Source organism: Hypanus sabinus, assembly GCF_030144855.1.
Source record: "Hypanus sabinus isolate sHypSab1 chromosome 24 unlocalized genomic scaffold, sHypSab1.hap1 SUPER_24_unloc_16, whole genome shotgun sequence".
NCBI lineage: Eukaryota > Metazoa > Chordata > Chondrichthyes > Myliobatiformes > Dasyatidae > Hypanus > Hypanus sabinus.
In genome coordinates, this window is record NW_026778929.1 from 418,374 (window position 1) to 441,131 (window position 22,758).

The 22,758-nt window shown below is 51.7% G+C and overlaps 2 protein-coding genes across 2 annotated transcripts in view; one reads left to right on the top strand and one right to left on the bottom strand.

Moving 5' to 3' along the window:
* Nucleotides 1-858, bottom strand: part of LOC132385459 (synapsin-1-like) — a 244,053-nt gene extending 243,195 nt beyond the window's left edge. Inside the window, exon 1 of the mRNA XM_059957544.1 lies at nucleotides 697-858. The gene's annotated coding sequence lies outside the window, so the exon portion shown is untranslated. The remainder of the gene's footprint in view (nucleotides 1-696) is intronic.
* On the top strand, nucleotides 50-21,260 carry LOC132385460 (transcription cofactor vestigial-like protein 4). The gene is made up of 6 exons (XM_059957545.1): nucleotides 50-53; nucleotides 748-996; nucleotides 10,917-11,088; nucleotides 12,554-12,734; nucleotides 13,469-13,589; nucleotides 21,029-21,260. The coding sequence occupies exons 1-6, from the start codon at nucleotides 50-52 to the stop codon at nucleotides 21,244-21,246; spliced, it is 945 nt and encodes a 314-aa protein (XP_059813528.1). The 3' UTR covers nucleotides 21,247-21,260.
* Nucleotides 21,261-22,758: the final 1,498 nt, after the last annotated feature.

Consider the following 22,758-nt stretch of genomic DNA (forward strand, 5'->3'; position numbering starts at 1 on the left):
ACAGAGAGAGGAGGAATGAGAGCGAGGGAGAGGGAATGAGGCAGCGAGGATGAGTGAGAGGGATGGGGCAGACGCAGAGAGGGGGAATGAGTGGGAAGGAGACAGAGAATTAATGAAGAGGGGGTAATTTAGAGGGAGAGAGAGGGGGAATTTAGAGGGAGAGGGAGTAGACAAATTTAGATGGAGAGGGAGGGGAGAATTTTGAGGGAGAGGAGGGGAGCATTTAGAGGGAGAGGTAGGGGAATTTAGAGGGGAAGAGAGGGAATTTAGAGGGAGAGGGAGGGGAGAATTTAGAGGGAGAGGTAGGGGATTTTAGAGGGAGAGGGAGGGGACAAATTTCGAGGGAGAATTTAGGGCAGAGAGGGAATGAAGCAGAGAAGGAATGAAAGAGGGAGGGGGAACGAGGTAGAGAGACGAGGAACCAGACGGGAGAGGTGAGGCAGAGAGAGAGGGAACGAGACAGAGAATGATTCCGGTGGAGGGGGTGGAGACAGCGAATGTGGGGGTGGGGGGTTGCAGAAGGAGAGGATGAAATAGCACGAAACGGGGAGAGGGAGAAGGGAGGATGGAGGTGAGGGCGAGGGAAGGATGCAGAGAGACCGGGAGGGGGAGAGGCGAGCCCGAAGGAGGGATGGAGAGGTGACGACAAGGAGAGAGAGGGCCGAGTGGGGAGGAGGGAGTATGAAGATGACTGACTGTAAAATCACTGCATCAAGAGGTGAGTACCACGCATCCTCGCACCGAGAGGCAAGCCGAAGCGCGGGCAGGGGTCGATCCCTCGCCGGCCGACAGCTCCCACCGAGGGCAGCGGCTCCGCCGGGCCGGGCCGGGCCGGGCTGGGTGCAGAGGCGGGAGAGAGCGCAGCCTCCTCTGCAGCCGCCCGCAGCACACTGACGGTGCGGAGCGGCGAGCAGGCGGGGCTGCCGCTGCCGCTGCCGGAGCCCCGCGGGGTGGAGCGGGCGAGCGGCCTGGCTCTCGGGCTCCCTCACCCGGCCGGCTTGCAGAGGGGAGAGGGGGAGGAGGGAGAGGGAAAGGTTGAGGCTGGGAGGAGGGAAAAGAAGAAATTGATTTTAGGAGGAGGGAGAGATTGTGAGGAGGGAGAGGGGAGCTTGAGGTCGAGGAGGGAGAGGTAGAGATTGAGGTTGGGAGGAGGGTGAGGTTGAGGTTGGGAGGAGGGTGAGGTTGAGGTTGGGAGGAGGGAGAGGGAGAAAGAGTGAGGTTTGGAGGAGGGAGAGGGGGGGATTGAGGTTGGGAGGATGAGGGAGAGGGAAAGATTGAGGTTGGAAGCAGGGAGAGATTGAGACTGAGGTTGGGAGGAAGGAAAGGGAGAAGGAGAGACGGAGGGAGAGGGTGAGATGGAGGTTGCGGAGGGAGAGATTGAGGTTGGGAGGGAGAGGGTGAGATTGTAGTTAAGGAGGGAGACCATGAGATTGAGGTTTGGGAGAGAGAGAGAAAGAGATTGGGAGGAGGGAGGAGTTTGAGATATGAGGTTAGGAGGAGTTCAAGATTGAGGTTGGGAGGAGGGAGAGAGAATGGGGAAAGGAGAGGGGTTAGGGAGGGAAGGACAAGAGGATGGGGACGGGAAGAGGAGATGGTGGGGTGAGGAGAAGGGAGGTAGGGTGGGACTGAGGGAAATAGAGTTCATAAATTAGAAAAGGGAAGGGATGAGGGAGAAGTGAAGAGGGAGAAGATAGGAAGGAGAGGGGATAGGGATGAAGAGGGAGGACAAGAGTACGAGAGAGGGAAAGAAGGGAGGTGGAAGTGGATAGAGTGAGAGAGACTGAGGGAAGGAAGGGAGAGGTGGGAGGAGTCGGAGATGCGGTGCAAGAGGAGTGAAGGAATGGTGAGAGGGAGGGACAGGAGGGAGAGTATGGAAGGAAATGGGAAGGCATGTGGGAGGCAGAGAGAGTGAGTGCGGGGTAGGGAGATAGTGGGCAAAAAACATTCCCTCCCTCCCTACAGGGTTCCCTCTGCGACCACTCTCCCTGACCCTCTTACGCAGATTGTCTGTCATTCTCTCCCCATCATTCCTTCTCCCCTATCCCTCTCCCCCTCCCCTGTCCCTCTCCCCCCTTCCTGTCACTATTCTTAACCCAGGGCACCCTAGATCTGAGGCAGTTTTGGTGCAGATGGAGTTAAGGAGTTTGAGGGGCAGGTCAGGACATGCCATCCACAGTGACAAGGTAGGGAGGAGGGGAGAAGAGAGGATATTGTCGGGCTTGGCCACAGGGGCTGAGTCCCGTCACCTCCTACTGAGGACACCACTGTCCTCCCCACCCCCAGGTGCGAAGTGCTTCAGATACCTGGTTGCAGTGGGGCGCGGTGGTCAGGTCGATAAGCACACCCCTCCTCCCCCTCCTCTCCTCCCCTCCCTCTCTCCACCTCCCCCTCCCTCCCTCCCTCACTCCAACTCTTCCCCTTTAGAAACATAGAAAATAGGTGCAGGAGTAGGCCCTTCGGCCCTTCGAGCCTGCACCACCATTCAGTACGATCATGGCTGATCATCCAACTCAGAACCCTGTACCTGCTTTCTCTCCATACCCCCTGATCCCTTTAGCCACAAGGGCCATATCTAACTCCCTCTTAAATATAGCCAATGAACCGGCCTCAACTGTTTTCTGTGGCTGAGAATTCCACAGATTCACCACTCTCTGTGTGAAGAAGTTTTTCCTCATCTCGGTCCTAAAAGGCTTCCCCTTTATCCTTAAACTGTGACCCCTCGTTCTGGACTTCCCCAACATCGGGAACAATCTTCCTGCATCTAGCCTGTCCAATCCCCTTAGAATTTTATACGTTTCAATAAGATCCCCCCTCAATCTTCGAAATTCCAGTGAGTATAAGCCTAGTCGATCCAGTCTTTCTTCATATGAAAGTCCTGCCATCCCAGGAATCAATCTGGTGAACCTTCTCTGTACTCCCTCTATGGCAAGAATGTCTTTCATCAGATTAGGGCACCAAAACTGCACACAATATTCTAGGTGTGGTCTCACCAAGGCCTTGTACAACTGTAGTAGAACCTCCCTGCTCCTGTACTCAAATCGTTTTGCTATGAATGCCAACATACCATTTGCCTTTTTCTCCGCCTGCTATACCTGCATGCCCACCTTCAATGACTGGTGTACAATGACACCCAGGTCTCATTGCATCTCCCCTTTTCCTAATCAGCCATCGTTCAGATAATAATCTGTTTTCCTGATCTTGCAACCGAAGTGGATAACCTCACATTTATCCACATTAAATTGCATCTGCCATGAATTTGCCCACTCACCTAACCTATCCAAGTCACCCTGCATCCTCTCAGCATCCTCCTCACAGCTAACACCGCCGCCCAGCTTCATGTCATCCGCAAACTTGGAGATGCTGCATTTAATTCCCTCATATAAATCGTTAATATATATTGTAAACAACTGGGGTCCCAGCACTGAGCCTTGCGGTACCCCACTAGTCACTGCCTGCCATTCTGAAAAGGTCCCATTTACTCCCACTCTTTGCTTCCTGTCTGCCAACTAATTCTCTATCCACATCAATACCATACCCCTAATACCATGTGCTTTAAGTTTACACACTAATCTCCTGTGTGGGACCTTGACAAAAGCCTTTTGAAAATCTAAATATACCACATCCACTGGCTCTCCCCTATCCACTCTACCAGTTACATCTTCAAAAAATTCTATAAGATTCGTCAGACATGATTTTCCTTTCACAAAACCATGCTGACTTTGTCCGATGATTTCACCTCTTTCCAAATGTGCTGTTATCACATCTTTGATAACCGACTCTAGCATTTTCCCCACCACCGATCTCAGACTAACCGGTCTATAATTCCCCGGTTTCTCTCTCCCTCCTTTTTTAAAAGTGGGGTTACATTAGCCACCCTCCAATCCTCAGGAACTAATTCAGAATCTAAGAAGTTTTGAAAAATTATCACTAATGCATCCACTATTTCTTGGGCTACTTCCTTAAGCACTCTGGGATGCAGACCATCTAGCCCTGGGGATTTATCTGCCTTTAATCCCTTCAATTTACCTAACACCACTTCCCTACTAACATGTATTTCCCTCAGTTCCTCCATCTCACTAGACCCTCGGTCCCTTACTATTTCTGGAAGATTATTTATGTCCTCCTTAGTGAAGACAGAACCAAAGTAGTTATTCAATTGGTCTGCCATGTCTTTGTTCCCTATGATCAATTCACTTGTTACTGACTGTAAAGGACCTACAATTGTCTTGATGAATCTTTTTCTTTTCATGTATCTATAAAAGCTTTTACAGTCAGTTTTTATGTTCCCTGCCAGCTTTCCCTCATAATCTTTTTTCCCTTTCCTAATTAAGCCCTTTGTCCTCCTCTGCTGGTCTCTGAATTTCTCCCAGTCCTCAGGTGTGCCGCTTTTTTTTGCTAATTTATATGTTTCTTCTTTGGACTTGATACTATCCCTAATTTCCCTTGTCAGCCACGGAGTGCACTACCTTTCCTGGTTTATTTGTTTGCCAAACTCCACCTCTCCTCTTCCTCACTCCCTCTCTCCTACTCTTCCCCTTCCCTCACTCCCTCTCTCCACCTCTCCTCTTCCTCACTCCCTCTCTCCTACTCTTCCCCTTCCCTCACTCCCTCTCTCCACCTCTCCTCTTCCTCACTCCTTCTCTACCCCTCTCCTCCCTCATGCCCTCTCTACCCCAACCCTCACTCCCTCTCTCCTATGCCCCTCTCTCCACCTCCCCCTCCCTCTGTCCCTCTCTACCCCTCCCCTTCCTCACTCCCTTTCTCCACCTCCCCTCTTCCTCACTCCCTCTCTCCACCTCTCCCTCACTCCTTCTCTACCGCTCCCCTCCCTCACTCCCTCTCTCCACTTCTCCCCTCCCTCACTCCCTCTCTCCACCATCCCCTCCCTCACTCCCTCTCTCCTATTCTTCCCCTTCCCTCACTCCCTCTCTCCACCTCTCCTCTTCCTCACTCCCTCTCTACCCCTCCCCTCCTTCACTCCTTATCTACCCCTCCCCTCCCTCACTCCCTTTCTCCACCTCCCCTCTTCCTCACTCCCTCTCTCCACCTCTCCCTCACTCCTTCTCTACCGCTCCCCTCCCTCACTCCCTCTCTCCACTTCTCCCCTCCCTCACTCCCTCTCTCCACTTCTCCCCTCCCTCACTCCCTCTCTCCTATGCCCCTCTCTCCACCTCCCCCTCCCTCTGTCCCTCTCTACCCCTCCCCTTCCTCACTCCCTTTCTCCACCTCCCCTCTTCCTCACTCCCTCTCTCCACCTCTCCCTCACTCCTTCTCTACCGCTCCCCTCCCTCACTCCCTCTCTCCACTTCTCCCCTCCCTCACTCCCTCTCTCCACTTCTCCCCTCCCTCACTCCCTCTCTCCACCATCCCCTCCCTCACTCCCTCTCTCCTATTCTTCCCCTTCCCACTCCCTCTCATCCACCTCTCCTCTTCCTCACTCCCTCTCTACCCCTCCCCTCCTTCACTCCTTATCTACCCCTCCCCTCCCTCACTCCCTTTCTCCACCTCCCCTCTTCCTCACTCCCTCTCTCCACCTCTCCCTCACTCCTTCTCTACCGCTCCCCTCCCTCACTCCCTCTCTCCACTTCTCCCCTCCCTCACTCCCTCTCTCCACTTCTCCCCTCCCTCACTCCCTCTCTCCACCATCCCCTCCCTCACTCCCTCTCTCCTATGCCCCTCTCTCCACCTCCCCCTCCCTCTGTCCCTCTCTACCCCTCCCCTTCCTCACTCCCTTTCTCCACCTCCCCTCTTCCTCACTCCCTCTCTTCCACCTCTCCCTCACTCCTTCTCTACCGCTCCCCTCCCTCACTCCCTCTCTCCACTTCTCCCCTCCCTCACTCCCTCTCTCCACTTCTCCCCTCCCTCACTCCCTCTCTCCACTTCTCCCCTCCCTCACTCCCTCTCTCCTATGCCCCTCTCTCCACCTCCCCCTCCCTCTGTCCCTCTCTACCCCTCCCCTTCCTCACTCCCTTTCTCCACCTCCCCTCTTCCTCACTCCCTCTCTCCACCTCTCCCTCACTCCTTCTCTACCGCTCCCCTCCCTCACTCCCTCTCTCCACTTCTCCCCTCCCTCACTCCCTCTCTCCACTTCTCCCCTCCCTCACTCCCTCTCTCCTATGCCCCTCTCTCCACCTCCCCCTCCCTCTGTCCCTCTCTACCCCTCCCCTTCCTCACTCCCTTTCTCCACCTCCCCTCTTCCTCACTCCCTCTCTCCACCTCTCCCTCACTCCTTCTCTACCGCTCCCCTCCCTCACTCCCTCTCTCCACTTCTCCCCTCCCTCACTCCCTCTCTCCACTTCTCCCCTCCCTCACTCCCTCTCTCCACCATCCCCTCCCTCACTCCCTCTCTCCTATTCTTCCCCTTCCCACTCCCTCTCTCCACCTCTCCTCTTCCTCACTCCCTCTCTACCCCTCCCCTCCTTCACTCCTTATCTACCCCTCCCCTCCCTCACTCCCTTTCTCCACCTCCCCTCTTCCTCACTCCCTCTCTCCACCTCTCCCTCACTCCTTCTCTACCGCTCCCCTCCCTCACTCCCTCTCTCCACTTCTCCCCTCCCTCACTCCCTCTCTCCACTTCTCCCCTCCCTCACTCCCTCTCTCCACTTCTCCCCTCCCTCACTCCCTCTCTCCACCATCCCCTCCCTCACTCCCTCTCTCCTATTCTTCCCCTTCCCTCACTCCCTCTCTCCACCTCTCCTCTTCCTCACTCCCTCTCTACCCCTCCCCTCCTTCACTCCTTATCTACCCCTCCCCTCCCTCACTCCCTCTCTCCACCATCCCCTCCCTCTCTCCACCATCCCCTCCCTCTCTCCACCATCCCCTCCCTCTCTCCACCATCCCCTCCCTCACTCCCTCTCTCCTATTCCACTCTCCACCTCCCCCTCCCTCTGTCCCTCTCTACACCTCCCCTTCCTCACTCCCTTTCTCCATCTCTCCTCTTCCTCACTCCCTCTATCCACCTCTCCTCTTCCTCACTCCTTCTCTACCCCTCCCCTCCTTCACTCCTTCTCTACCCCTCCCCTCCTTCACTCCTTCTCTACCCCTCCCCTCCTTCACTCCTTCTCTACCCCTCCCCTCCCTCACCCCTTCTCTACCCCTCCCCTCCTTCACTCCTTCTCTACCCCTCCCCTCCCTCACTCTCTCCACCATCCCCTCACTCCCTCTCTCCTATTCCCCTCTCTCCACCTCCCCATCCTTCTGTCCCTCTCTACCCCTCCCCTTCCTCACTCCCTTTCTCCACCTCTCCTCTTCCTCACTCCCTCTCTCCACTCCCCTCCCTCTCTCCACTCCCCTCCCTCTCTCCACTCCACTCCCTCTCTCCACTCCCCTCCCTCTCTCCACTCCCCTCCCTCTCTCCACCTCCCCTCCCTCTCTCCACCTCCCCTCCCTCTCTCCACCTCCCCTCCCTCTCTGCACCATCCCCTTCCTCAGTCCCTCTCTCCAACTCTTTCCCCTTTCTCTACCTCTCCTCTTCCTCACTCCCTCTCTCTGCCTCCCCCTCCCTCTCTCTGCCTCCCCCTCCCTCTCTCTGCCTCCCCTCCCTCTCTCTGCCTCCCCTCCCTCTCTCTGTCTCCCCTCCCTCTCTCTGTCTCCCCTCCCTCTCTCTGTCTCCCCTCCCTCTCTCTGTCTCCCCTCCCTCTCTCTGCCTCCCCCTCCCTCTCTCTGCCTCCCCCTCCCTCTCTCTGCCTCCCCCTCCCTCTCTCCACCTCCCCCTCCTACTCTTCCCCTTTCCTCACCCCCCTCTCCACCTCCCCCTCCCTCTCTCCATCCCTACCCCTCCCCACCTCCCCCTCCTCCTCCCTCTCTACCCCTCCCCTCCATTACTCCCTCTCTCCAACTCTCCCCTCCCTCACTCACTCTCTCCACCTCTCCCCCCCGTCTATGCATTGGTGTGTATACATATGTGTGCGTTTTGTGTGTCCATATGGGTGTGTTTGTATGCGTGTGCTTGCATGTGTGCGTCTGTGTGCGCATGTACGCTTTCAGTGTGTGTGACTGTGTATGCGCGTGTGACTCTGTGTGTGTGTGCGACTGTGTGTATGTGTGCAACTCTGTGTGTGTCTGTGTGTGTGACTCTGTGTGTCTGTGGGTGTGTCTGTGTGTAACTCTGTGTGTATGACTCTGTGTGTGTGTGTCTGTGACTGTGTGTGTCGGTGTGTGTGTGTGTGTGTCTGTGTGTGTGTGACTGTGTGTGTCTGGGTATGTGTGTGTGTGTGTGTGTGACTGTGTGTCTGGGTGTGTGTGTGTGTGTCTGTGACTGTGTGTGTGACTGTGTGTGTCGGTGTGTGTGTCTGTGTGACTGTGTGTGTCTGGGTATGTGTGTGTTTGTGTGACTGTGTGTGTCTGGGTGTGTGTGTGTGTGTCTGTGTGTGTCTGGGTGTGTCTGGGTGTGTGTGTGTGTGTCTGTGTGTGTCTGGGTATGTGTGTGTTTGTGTGACTGTGTGTGTCTGGGTGTGTGTGTGTGTGTCTGTGTGTGTCTGGGTATGTGTGTGTTTGTGTGACTGTGTGTGTCTGGGTGTGTGTGTGTGTGTCTGTGTGTGTCTGTGTGTGTGACTGTGTGTGTCTGGGTATGTGTGTGTTTGTGTGACTGTGTGTCTGGGTGTGTGTGTGTGTCTGTGTGTGTCTGTGTGTGTGACTGTGTGTGTCTGGGTGTGTGTGTGTGTGTCTGTGTGTGTCTGTGTGTGTGACTGTGTGTGTCTGGGTGTGTGTGTGTGTGTCTGTGTGTGTCTGTGTGTGTGTCTGTGTGTGTGTGTGTGTCTGGGTGTGTCTGTGTGTGTGTCTGTGTGTCTGTGTGTGTCTGTGTGTGTCTGTGTGTGTGTCTGTGTGTGTGTGTGTGTCTGTGTGTGTCTGTGTGTGTGTGTGTGTCTGTGTGTGTGTGTGTGTCTGTGTGTGTGAGTGTGTGTCTGTGTGTGTCTGTGTGTGTGTCTGGGTGTGTGTGTGTGTCTGTGTGTGTCTGTGTGTGTGTCTGTGTGTGTCTGTGTGTGTGTCTGGGTGTGTGTGTGTGTGTGTGTGTGTGTGTGTGTCTGTGTGTGTGTGTGTGTGTGTGTGTGTGTGTGTGTGTGTCTGTGTGTGTGTGTGTATTTGTGTGTGTGTCTGTGTGTGTCTGTGTGTGTGTGTGTGTGTGTGTGTGTCTGTGTGTGTCTGGGTGTGTGTGTGTGTGTGTGTCTGTGTGTGTGTGTGTGTGTGTCTGGGTGTGTCTGTGTGTGTGTGTGTGTGTGTGTGTGTGTGTGTCTGTGTGTGTCTGTGTGTGTGTGTGTATTTGTGTGTGTGTCTGTGTGTGTCTGTGTGTGTGTGTGTGTCTGTGTGTGTGTGTCTGTGTGTGTCTGTGTGTGTGTCTGTGTGTGTGTCTGGGTGTGTCTGTGTGTGTGTCTGTGTGTGTGTGTGTGTGTATGTGTGTGTCTGTGTGTGTGTGTGTCTGGGTGTGTGTGTGTCTGGGTGTGTGTGTGTCTGTGTGTGTGTGTGTCTGCATCTTCTCCTTATGACTCCATGGGTTTCCCTCAGTCCCTCTGGATCTCTCCCATATCCCAGTGAAGGTGTGGGGTGGAGTGGTGTTGCTGGGTTAATTGGCCTCCCCTGAGGGGGATGGGCTGGGGTAACGGGTCAGCACAGGTTCGGCGGGCCGATGGGCTTGTTTGCGTGCTGGAGGGCCGCGGGTCGGGCAGGAGGGAGTGTGGAAGCCGGGAAGGGAAGGGTTAACTCCAGAGGGAGGGGCAGTGGGAGGGTGTTGTGCCTCCCGTGCTCCTCGCTTCCAGGTAACAGATCCCGACGGAGGGAAGGGAGAGCGTCTGTCCACTCGCGAGGCTGTCACCCCCCGTCCCCCTGAGGAGATCCCCCCGCCTCCCGGGGCCAGGCAGGAGAGGGCAGTCAGTATTACCCCTCCACCCCACCCCACTCAGCCCCAGACGGAGGACATTGGGGGTTGGGGGAAGAAATGTCCGTCACAAAGTATCAGGAACTGAACGGGTTCAGGGTTTACGTGCTTCGGGGTAAGGAACGGGGAACGCTGGTGTACGGGAGGGAGAGAGGAGGGTGGAGGGCCAGGACAGAGAGGAGAGAGAGTGGGACAGGAGGGGGTAGAAGAAGAGGAGGAGGGAGGGAGAGAAACAGGAGGAGAAAAGAGTGTAGAGAGGGTTAGAGAAAAGGAGGAGGAGGAGGAAGTTAATAAGAGAGATGGAGGGAGGCAGAGTGGGAAGAGAGGGGTGAAGGCAGAGAGTGGCAGAGGAATCGGGAGAGGGGAAGGGGAGGAGAGTGCAGGGACTGCGGGAAGGGGAGGAAGAGGGGAATAGAGAGAAGGGAAGGGAGGGAGCGAGACAGAGGAGAGAGAGGTGGAGTGGGTTCGGGAAAGGGATGGATGGAGAGAAATGCGGTGTGAGGGAATGGAAGAGGAGCGAGGGAGGCTGGGAGAAAATAGGAGGAGAGGGAGAGGCGGAGAGAGAGCCGGGGGGAGGGGTGAGTCAGTGGGAGGTTCAATGGGACAGATGTCTGGGCAAAAGGGAGGTCCCCGAGCCGGGTTAGCTGTCAATAAGAACACTCGAAAGAGAGGTGTGTGTGTGTGTAGGGGAGGGCTCGCAGAGAGAAAAGGGGTAAAGAGGGAGATGTGCCAGTAGATCAGAGGGTATTTCGCAGAGAGAGAGACACAGAGAGGAAGAGAGAAGAGACGGGGTGGGTTCAGCTGGGCAGATGGAGGTGACAGGGCATTTCATGAGGGGGCTCAGTGTGTGTATATGACAGTGTGAGAGTGTCAGAGTGAGTACGAAAGAGAGGCGTGAATGTGTGACACACAGAGAAAAATTGAGTGCATAAGAGATTTTGTGATTTCCTCCCACACCCCACCCCACGATCCCCTCTCCCCCTACAGCCCACCCCATCTCCGTGACACCCCTCACTGTCTCTGACCTCCAAGTCTGATTTCCCAGGACGCTCTGGAGACCCGTCAGATGAGCCACTCCGACCCCGGGCCAATCAGAGGACGGGGCCTCCGCCCAGCTGCCCAGTCAAGCGCAAGTACCTGGCGGAGACGGGCGGAACTGACAAATCAGTGGAAGGGAGAGGCTACAAATCTGAGGGTCGCCATTGGCCGGATCTGAAGTGAGTGGCGGGCAGTGAGGAGGGGTCTTCAGTGACAGGTGTTGTGTGCATGGACTAACTCCACCCAGGGGCACAAGGGGGGAGGGGTCCAGTCACGTTGCTGACCAATAGATGGAGAGAAGGTAATGTGGCAGATGTGGAATGCATGGACTAACTTCAGCTGGGCAAGTGGGGAGCGGCCGACACACTCCTGACTTCTAGATGGGGTGGGGTAGTGGGTAAAGGTAATGTGGCAGATTTGGAGTATGCAAACCTAGGCATGTACTTCCTGGAGTTTAGAAGAATGCAGGGACGAGCTCATTAAAACCGATTGAGTTTTGAAAGGCTAGATAGAGTGGATGTGGAGAGGATGTTTCCTATAGTGGGGCAGTCTAGGACCAGAGGACACAGATAGAGTGGATGTGGAGAGGATGTTTCCTATAGTGGGGCAGTCTAGGACCAGAGGACACAGATAGAGTGGATGTGGAGAGGATGTTTCCTATAGTGGGGGAGTCTAGGACCAGAGGACACAGATAGAGTGGATGCGGAGAGGATGTTTCCTATGGTGGGGCAGTCTGGGACCAGAGGACACAGATAGAGTGGATGTGGAGAGGATGTTTCCTATAGTGGGGGAGTCTAGGACCATAGGACACAGATAGAGTGGATGTGGAGAGGAAGTTTCCTATAGTGGGGCAGTCTAGGACCAGAGGACACAGATAGAGTGGATGTGGAGAGGATGTTTCCTATAGTGGGGGAGTCTAGGACCAGAGGACACAGATAGAGTGGATGCGGAGAGGATGTTTCCTATGGTGGGGCAGTCTGGGACCAGAGGACACAGATAGAGTGGATGTGGAGAGGATGTTTCCTATAGTGGGGGAGTCTAGGACCAGAGGGCAGAGATAGAGTGGATGTGGGGAGGATGTTTCCTGTGGTGGGGTGAGTCTAGGACCAGAGGGCACAGCCTCAGAATAGAGGGACATCCCTTTAGAACAGAGATGTGAAGAAATATCTTTAGCCGGGGGCGGTGAACCTGTGGAATTCCCTGCTGCACGAGGCTGTGGAAGACAAGTCATCGGGTTTATTTAAAGAGGTTGGTAATAGAAACATAGAAAATAGGTGCAGGAGTAGGCCATTCGGCCCTTCGAGCCTGCACCACCATTCAGTATGATCATGGCTGATCATCCAACTCAAAACCCTGTACCTGCTTTCTCTCCATACCCCCGATAAGGAGGGATTTCTTCAGCAGAGGCTGGTGGATCTGTGGAAGTCACCACCGACAGCAGTAGATGACAAGTCACTGGGTGTTTTTAAGGCAGGGGTTGAAAGGCTCCTGACTGGTGGCAGGGTTGAGGGTATCAGTACGAAAGCAGGGGGATCCTGCTGAGAAAATTATTAACCGTGATTGAGTGGGGTGGTGGCCTGATTCTACTCCTATATTGTGCGACCTTGTGTGCGACCACCAACCCCTCTCCCTTCTCCTCTGCAGAGACGGAGAGAAGGCCTCCAAGCTGGAGGAAGGCTTTGGCCTAGTGCGGCAGGCTCGGTGTTGCCATGGGTACGAGCGTCCAGTGAGCCCATCCTCTGATGAGCCTCTGGCCCTGATCAAGAAGCAGCCCGGAGTCAGCAGAGAGACAGTCACCTTGCAGGGTCCCAGCACGGTGCAACAGGTGCGGGGCTGGTGGGAGAGTGGAGGGTGATCTCTTCAAGGGAATAGTCCAGGGGCCATCCCCCCACACCGTCCCATCAAACACTCCCGGGGTCAGACACAGAGTGAAGCTCCCTCCACACCGTCCCATCACTCACTCCCGGGGTCAGACACAGAGTGAAACTCCCTCCACACACTCCCAGGGTCAGACACAGAGTGAAACCCCCTCCACACCGTCCCATCACACACTCCCGGGGTCAGACACAGAGTGAAGCTCCCCCCACACCGTCCCATCACACACTCCCGGGGTCAGACACAGAGTGAAACTCCCTCCACACACTCCCGGGGTCAGACACAGAGTGAAGCTCCCTCCACACTGTCCCATTACACACTCCCGGGGTCAGGCACAGAGTGAAGCTCCCTTCACACCGTCCCATCACTCACTCCCGGGGTCAGACACAGAGTGGAACTCCCTCCACACCGTCCCATCACTCACTCCCGGGGTCAGACACAGAGTGAAGCTCCCTCCACACCGTCCCATCACTCACTCCCGGGGTCAGACACAGAGTGAAACTCCCTCCACACCGTCCCATCACACACTCCCAGGGTCAGAGACAGGGTGACTCTCACCACACACGTCTGAGGGATTTGGTTGTGAACAACCAGAGGTAGATGAAGAGGGGTGCTGTTGGGGGGGGGTGGGGGCGACGCTGAGGTGGGGCAGACAGTAACCCCTCACCTCTCTCTTGCCCACAGACCCGCCCCTCTGTCATCACCCACGCCTCGTCCAATCAGCACCGCGGAGGGAAAGTGGAAGCTGAGCTCAACCCATCACAGCAGAGGGGAGACTCTCAACCCGCTGACGCATCGACCAATGGTAAGTGTCTTGGCCTCGGAGTGGCATTGGGCAGAGCATGCTGGGAGCACAGGTCGTCACGCTTCGGGAGGTGTCAGGGAGCGAGAGGGCACGGTGGAGTGGGCAGTGGTTGGAACAAGGGATGAGATAGAATCATACACTAAAGATACTGGCCCTTCGGCTCAACTCATCTATAGTGTCCGAGATCCCCATCTGAGCTTGTCCCTTTTGGCCACGTTTGGCCCATATCCTTCTAAAGCTGGGGTACCCGACCTTGTTTTTCCACCGTCTACCCCTACCGTTGACTGTGGACTCCAAGCTGGGAGCCCCTGCTCTCAGCCTTTCCCCTCCTACGTACCTTGTCCAAGTGCCTTTTAAATGTTGTTCATGTACCCGCCTCAACCACTTCCTCTGGTAGCTCGTCCCACAGACGGACCACCCTCCGGGTGAAAAAGTTGCCCCTCAGGTCCACCTTAAATCTGTCCCTTCTCACCTTTAACCTTTGCCCTCTGGTTCTTGATTCTCCCAACTCCTGGCGGGGAGACTGTGACTATCCACACCCCTGGTGGTTTTATAAACCTTGATAAGGTCATCCTTCAGCCTTCCTTGCCACAGGGGTAAACAGCCCCAGCCTGTCCAATCACTCCTGTCTCATCTGAAACTCCTAATTTTAGACTCCCCTACTCTGGGGAAATAGACTGTGACCATCTATTTTATCTACACCCCTTGCAGTTGTATAAAACTCTTTAAGGTTCCCCCTGCACTCTGTAGAAAGAAGATTCAAGCTTGAAAACAGACTCAGATTGGGGCTTATTATTGAAATTCAAGATTGTTTAATGTCATTTCCTGCACATGAGTGTAAAGGGGAATGAAATGGTTGTTACTCCAGATCTGATGCAGCACAAAAACTGGCACAATAAGATAAAGAGGGCAATAATAATGAAGTGCACAGTAAATATAACTACATGCATGCAGTATATGTCAATAAAGTGACACTAGGCACGGGAGAGTCTGTACGTAACAAGACTGAAATGATAAAGTAGTGGCGGTGGGGAATTGTGGAGCGGTGAGTTAGGGAGCTTGAGGTAAAGGAACCCTTAGGAGTCAGTGGTCCATAACATGATGGAATTCATCCTGCAATTTTAGAAGGAGAATCTAAAGTCAAATGTATCAGTATTACGATGAAGTAAAGGGAATTACAGAGGCATGAGAGAGGATGTAGCCAAAATTGACTGGAAGGGATTTTGGTCAAAGGAATAAAGGCATAGTCTATTTTTTAAATGGGGCAAAAACTCAAAGATCCAAGGTAGGAATAGATTTGGGAATCCTCATGCAAGATTCCCTAAAGGTTAGCTTGCAGGGTGAGTCTGTGGTGAGGAAGGCAAATGCAATGTTAGCATTCATTTTGAGAGGACTAGAATATAAAAACAAGGGTTCTGTGTTGAGGTTTTATAAGGAATTGTTGCAGCCTCAGTTGAAGTACTGTGAGCAGTTTTGGGCTCCTTCCCTAAGAAAGGATATGCTGACATTGGAGACGAGGTTCACGAAAATGATTCTGGGATTGAAAGGCTTATCAAATGAGGAGAGTTTAATGGCTCTGGGCCTGTACTCGATGGAGTTTAGAGCAATAGCAGGGGGAGGGATCTCACCGAAACCTATTGAATGTTGAAAGGCTTTGATAGAGTTTATGTGGAGAGGATGTTTCCTATGGTGGGGGAATCTAGAGCCAGAGGGAACAGCCTCAGAATAGAAGGATGTCCATTTAGAATAGAGGTGAGGAGGAATTTCTTCAGCAGAAGGTGGGGATATCGTGCAACCCATGGCTGCGGAGGCCAGGTCACGGTGTGTATTTGAGGCAAAGGTTGATAGGTTCTTGATAAGTCAGGGATTGAAGGGTTACAAGGACAAGATGGGAGAATGGGGTCAAGAGGGAAATGGATCAGCTATGGTCCAATGACGGAGCAGGCTCAATGGGCCAAATGGCCTAATTCTGTTCCAATGTCTATGGTTGATGAATGGAGGAGTTGATCAGCCTTACTCCTTGGGGATATTAATTGCTTATGGTCCTGGCGTAGCCTTCTCCCTGATGGGAGTGGGACAAACAGTCCATGAGCAGGGTGGGTGGGATCCTTCATGATGTTACTGGCCCTTTCCCGGCACCTTTCTGTATACACGTCCTAGATGGCAGGTAGGCTGGTGCCAGTGTCACATTGGGCAGTTGTGACTACCCATTGTGGAGCCTATATTAAGTCACTGATGTATAAAATGGAATTTGTTCTTTTGTGGCCGCGGGACAGTGAAAGGACATAAAATTATAAAATAACTCATGCTCAACCAAAAGCAAAATGAAGTAGTGTTGATAGGTCCAGGAGCCGTTCAGACGTCTGGTGGCAGTAAGGGTGGGGAGACTTGAGTCTGTGTGAATTGGTCTCCATCAGCTTTGCACATCTGGACACTACAATCTTTCCCCCATTCTTCTTTACAAAACTGCTCAAACTCTGTCAGATTGCATGGGGATTGTGAGTGAACAGCCCTTTTCAAGTCCAGCCACAAATTCTCAATTGGATTGACTCTGGACTCTGACTTGGCCACTCCAGGACATTAACTTTGTTGTTTTTAAGCCATTCCTGTGTAGCTTTGGCCTTATGCCTGGGGTCACTGTCTTGCTGGAAAACAAATCTCCCAAGTCGCAGTTCTCTTGTAGACGGCATTAGGTTTTCCTCCAGGATTTCCCTGTATTTTGCTGCATTCATTTTACCCTCCACCTTCACAAGCCTCCCAGGGCCTGCTGCAGTGGAGCATCCCCAACAGTGTGATGCAGCCACCACCATGCTTCACAGTAGGGCTGGTGTGTTTTTGATAATCTGCGATGTTTGGCTTATGCCAAACATGGCATTTAGTCCGATGGTCAAAAAGCTCAATTTTGGTTTCATCTGACCACAGTACCTTCTTCCAGCTGACTTCAGAGTCTCCCACGTGCCCTCTGGCAAACTACAGCCAAGATTTCATGTGAGGTTTTTTTTCAACAGAGGCTTTCTCTTTGCCACGCTCCCATAACTCTGTGACTGGTGAAGCACCCGGGCAACAGTTGTATGCGCAGTCTCTCCCATCTCAGCCACTTGTAACTCCTCCAGAGTTGTCACAGGTCTCTTGGTGGCCTCCCTCACTCGTCCCCTTCATGCACGGTCACTCAGTTTTTGAGGACGGCCTGCTCCAGGCAGATTTACAGCTGTGCCATGTTCTTTCCATTTCCTGACGATTGACTTAACTGTGCTCCAAGGGATATTCGGTGACTTGGAAATTTTCCTGCATCCGTCTCCTGACCTGTGCTTTTCAATAACCTTTTTGCAGAGTTGCTTGGAGTGTTCTGTTGTCTTCATATACAAAATAAGATCATTGAGAAAGCACCCAAGTTGAAGTCATGTAAAGTTAGTGTCCACCCCAAGCCCCACAACAACAAAAAAACTCCAGACCAACCAAAACAAAATGTAGAAAATATAGACCAGAACATTCAAACCCCCGAAACTGTAAATACACCTGAAAACAGAAGATAATAAGGGACTGAAAAAAAAACTTAATTAAGAGGAAAATTATGAAAATAGTAAAAGGTCCCCAAACCTTATGAAACTTTATATCTGAATTAAGAATTGAATAATGGATTTTTCAAGGTCTAAACAGGATATGATATTGTTAAGCCATTGAGCATGCGTGGGCGGGGCAACATCTCTCCATCTAAGGAGGATTAGACATCTAGCCAGGAGAGAGGCAAAAGATAATATTTGACACTTAGTCGAACTCAAGCGTATATCTGTCTCACCCAAGAAACCAAACAGAGCAATTAAAGGGTTAGGTTCTAATTGGTGATTCAGAATACAGGATAAAGTTATAAAAACATCTTTCCAAAATTTCTCTAAGCTAGGACAGGTCCAGTACATATGAATAAGAGAAGCCTCGCCACTTTTGCATTTATCACAAAGAGGACTAATATTAGGGTAAAATCGAGATAATTTAGATTTAGACATATGGGCTCTATGAACAATCTTAAACTGTAAAAGGCAATGGCGAGCACAAAGAGAGGTTGAATTAACCGATTTGAGAATCGAGTCCCAAATCTCATCAGATAAAGGGATATTTAAGTCATGCTCCCAAGCCATTCTGATTTTATCCACAGGGGCATGCCGTAAGGATACTAATTTATCACGGATAAAGGATATTAAGCCTTTACCCAGTGGATTAATAGAAAGAAAGAAATCCATAGCATTTTTCTCGGGCAGTTCAGGGAAGTTAGGAATTAAAGGATTGATAAAGTGTCTGATTTGGAGATATCTAAAGAAATGGGCATTAGGCAGATTGAACTTAGCAGAGAGCTGTTGAAAGGATGAGAAGTGATTATCAATAAAAAGATCTTCAAAATGCCTAATGCCCTTTCTATACCAATCATAGAATGTTGAATCATACATAGTAGGCAGAAAAAAATGATTATGTAAGATAGGACTAGAAAGGGAAAAACCATAAAATTTCCTAAACTGGGCCCATATTCGCAAAGTATAACAAGAGGATTAACAATTAGTCTAGACAAACTACTAGGGAGTGCAGAACCAAGAAGTGCAGAAATAGATAGATCTTTAGTGGAATTCAGCTCCATTGCTACCCAGTTAGGGCAATCAGATTGGCTATGAAAAAAAGACCAGAAGATAAGGCAACAAATGTTAGCTGCCCAGTAGTATAGACGAAAATTAGGTAAGGCCATGCCACCCTCTTTTTTAGATTTTTGAAGATAAACTTTATTAATTCTAGAACACTTATTCTTCCACAGATAGGACAAAATAATAGAGTCTAAGGAATCAAAGAAGGTTTTAGAAATAAAAATTGGAATAGATTGAAATAAATATAAAAATTTGGGGAGAATGTACATTTTAATAACATTAATACGACCTACCAAGGACATAGATAGAGGTGACCATACAGGTGTATTTTTACGACAATCAATTGAAACTCCTTGACTCCACACACAGGTCTCCAAACACAGATCTCCAGTTAGCTAATTATGTGACTTCGAAAGCGAATTGCCTGTACCAGTGATGGTTTGGCTTGTCAGATTAAAGAGTTCAGTACTACTGCAATCAATTATTTTGTGTTTTATATTTGTAATTACTTTAGATCACTGTGTGGAGATCCATTTTCATTTTGACAGAGAAGTGCATTTTTCTGTTGATCAGTGTCAAAAAAAGTCAAATTAAATCCACTGTGATTCAAAGTTGTAAAACAATAAAACAAGAACATTTCCGGGGGGGTGGTGGAGTGAATACTTTTTATAGGCAGGGTATGTGCCTAAAACTTTTGCAAAGTCCTCTGTATATTATTTTATACTACCCTGATTCATTTTCTTGTGGGCATTCACAATAAATGCAAAGAAACATGATAAAAGACGGGCAAACAAGCGTGCAAATACAAAAAGAGGAAAAAAAAGAAAATGATAATAATTAAATAAGCAATAAATATTGAGAACATAAGTTGTGGAGTCCTTGAAAGTGAGTCCAGGTGTTTTGGGAATGAGTTGAGCATTGGGGTTAGTGATGTTGAGTGAAGTTAAACCCTTTGGTTTAAGAGCCTGAGGGTTGAGGGGTAGTAACTGTTCCTGAACCTGGCGGTGTGAGTCCTGGGGCTCCTGTACCTTCATCCTGATGGCAGCAGTGAGAAGAGAGCACGTCCTGGGTGGTGGGAGTCCTTGATGATGGATGCTGCTTTCCCACAACAGCATTCCATGTAGGTGTACACAATGGTGAGGAGAACTTTACCTGTGATGGAGTGGACAGTATCCATTACTTTTTTTTACTGTTCTTGGGCTTTGGTGCTTCCCTAGCAGGCCACAATGCAACCAGTCAGGATACCCTCCGCCACACATCAACAGAAGTTTATCAAAGTTTTAAACTTCATGCTGAATCTGCACAAACTTCGAAGAAAGTAGAGGCACTGCCGTGCTTTCTTTGTAATGGGACTCGTGTGTGGACAGAACAACACAGAGCCACTAAGCAAGAAATAAGGAAAGGGAAGATGGACTATAGAAGTAAACTAGTACAAAATATTAAAAAGTCAAAAGTTTTTATAATTATTTAAAGTGAGACATGGATAAAATGAACAAACCTCTTTAGGAGAGGTCTTCTGCTGCTGTAGCCCGTCCACTTCAAAGTTTTATGTGTTGTGAATTCAGAGATGCTCTCCTGCACACCACTGTTGTAACGTGTGGCTATTTGAGTTACTGTCACCTTCCTGTCAGCTTGAACCAGTCTGGCCATTCTCCTTCGACCTCCCTCATTAACGAGGCATTTCCACCTTCAGAAATGCCTTTCACTGGATTTTTTTTTGTTTCTCACACCAATCTCTGTAAACTCCAGAGACTATTGTGCATGAAAATCCCAGGAGATCAGCGGTTTCTGAGATACTCAGACCACCCTGTCTGGCACCAACAATCATTCCACGGTCAAAGTCGCATTTCTTCCCCGTTCTGATTTTTGATCTGAACAAGTGAACCTCTTGACCGTGTCGGCATGCTCTTGTGCATTGAGTTGCTGCCGTGTGATTGGCTGATTAGATATTTGCATTAATGAGCAGGTGTGCAGGTGTACCTAATAAAGTGGCCTCTGAGTGTAGTTCCCTCGGAGAATGAGGCGCGGCTATCAATATCCGGTAACACAGAAATGGCCGAGGCTTTGCGTTGGTCTTCGTGATGGAGGACATGTTGAACGTGCCAAAGACAGATCTCATGGATACGACTGGAGGAGAGGCGCTCAATAGAATTGTCACAGCGGTGGGCAAACCAGTAAGCTTGAAGGTGGGCAAAGTCCCATGGTCCTGATGGGATGCATCCCAGGTTACTGAAAGAAATGGCAGACACGTTGCTGTAGAGACGCTTGTGATAACTTAGCAAAGGATTGAGACGGAGTCTGTGGTCACTATTGGGACTATAGTCGCTGGAATTCAGAAGAGTGAGGGGAACTTGTTGAGTTGCCTGGGACAAGGAAGAGTGAGAGGGAATCTTACAGAAACGTACACAATTCTGAAAGGGATAGATAAGATGGAGGTCGGAAAGTTGTTTGCACTGGTAGGTGAGACTAGAATTAGGAGTCCCCAACCTGGGGTCTATGGACCTCTCAGTTAATGGTAAGGGTCCAAGGCATTAAAAAAAAGTTGGGGACGGGTAATAGATTTAGGAGAAAATACTTTTCCCAGAGAGAAGTGAATCCAAGGAATTCTCCATCTGTCAAAGTAACAAATGTTGTGCTGGAGTTGTGGGGTGGGGGGGAGAGGAGGTGGTGTAGATGTCACGATGGGGTGGGGGGTCGTGTAGATATCATGGTGAGGGGCATGTAAATGTCACGGTGGGGGGGGAGTGGTTGAAGCATCCCCTCCGCCCCTGCCCTCTCTAACTCATCACCCCTCCCTCTCTCCCCCCGCCCCAGCCGCCTGCGATGCCGTGGTGGAGGAGCACTTCCGGAGGAGCCTCGGGGCGAGTTACCAGCAGCCGGTCCCGCCCTCCATCTCCGTCTCCGAGTCGGTGGACGCGCACTTTGCCAAGGCGCTGGGAGACAGGTGGATGCAGGTGCAGGCGGCTGGGAGATCCATCCCTGAGGGATCGCAGCCCGAAAGCGCAGACGCGCCATCAGCCTCCCTCCCCTAGAGCCAACTGCAAACTCTCTGCCCTGCAGTTCCCCCCATAGTTATTCCTGATTTAGATACGCACACCATTCCATAATCCAGACACAGACAGACAGATGCAGACACACACACAGACACTGACAGACACAGACAAACACATGAAAACAGGACACTCAGACAGACACGGAGAGATACATAAACAGACACAGACGGTCCAAACACACTCCCAGGTGCAGCTCCCACCCCATCAACTGTCTGTACCCTGGCTGCGGGATGGAGGTGAGATGGAGTGACCACTCCCTCCAGAGTCAGATTTCTCCCTTCACCTCCCCCCCCCCCACCTCCATCAGAGACTTGTGACATTCCCCATTCCCTGGGTGGGAACCTTGGTCTTCCTTCGGCTCGGAATTGTACAACGGAATGGGACGGTGAGGTGCTTCCAGGTGCGGATGGCTGAGAGTTGGGAAGGAAGGGGAAGAGATGTTGGCCAAAATGCTTAGGGAAGTGTCCTGGACCAACCATCTTCAGCTGCTTCATCAATGACCTTCCTTCTGTCATGACGTCAGAAGCGGGATGATCGCAGATGACTGCACAATGTTCTGCACCATTTGTGACTCCTCAGATAGTGAAGCTGTTCACACCCAGACGCAGCAGGACCTGGACAATATCCAGGCCTGGGCTGACAAGCGGCAAGTAATATTTGAGCCACACAAGTGCCAGGCAATGAACATCTGTAACAAAAGAGGCTCTAACCATCGTGCCTTGACATTCAGTGGCATCACCATCACTGATTCCCCTACTGTTGACACCCTGTGGGTTACCATTGACAGCAAACGGAACTGGTCTAGCCATATAAACACCGTGGCTACCAGAGCAGGTCAAAGGCCAGGAATCATGTGTAACTCACCTCTCGAATCCCCAAAGCCTGTCCAACAACTACCTTCCAGACCTATGACCACCACCATCACCTTCCAGACCCACGATCAACTCCATCACCTTCCAGACCCACGACCACCACCATCACCTTCCAGATCCACGACCACGACCATCACCTTCCAGACCCACGACCACCACCATCACCTTCCAGACCCACGACCACCACCATCACCTTCCAGACCCACGACCACCACCGTCACCTTCCAGACCCACGACCACCACCGTCACCTTCCAGACCCACGACCACCACCGTCACCTTCCAGACCCACGACCACCACCGTCACGTTCCAGACCCACGATCACCACCGTCACCTTCCAGACCCACGACCACCACCGTCACCTTCCAGACCCACGATCACCACCGTCACCTTCCAGACCCACGACCACCACCGTCACCTTCCAGACCCACGATCACCACCGTCACCTTCCAGATCCACGACCACCACCATCACCTTCCAGACCCACGATCAACTCCATCACCTTCCAGACACACGACCACCACCATCACCTTCCAGACCCACGATCACCACCATCACCTTCCAGACGCACGACCCCCACCGTCACCTTCCAGACCCACGACCCCCACCGTCACCTTCCA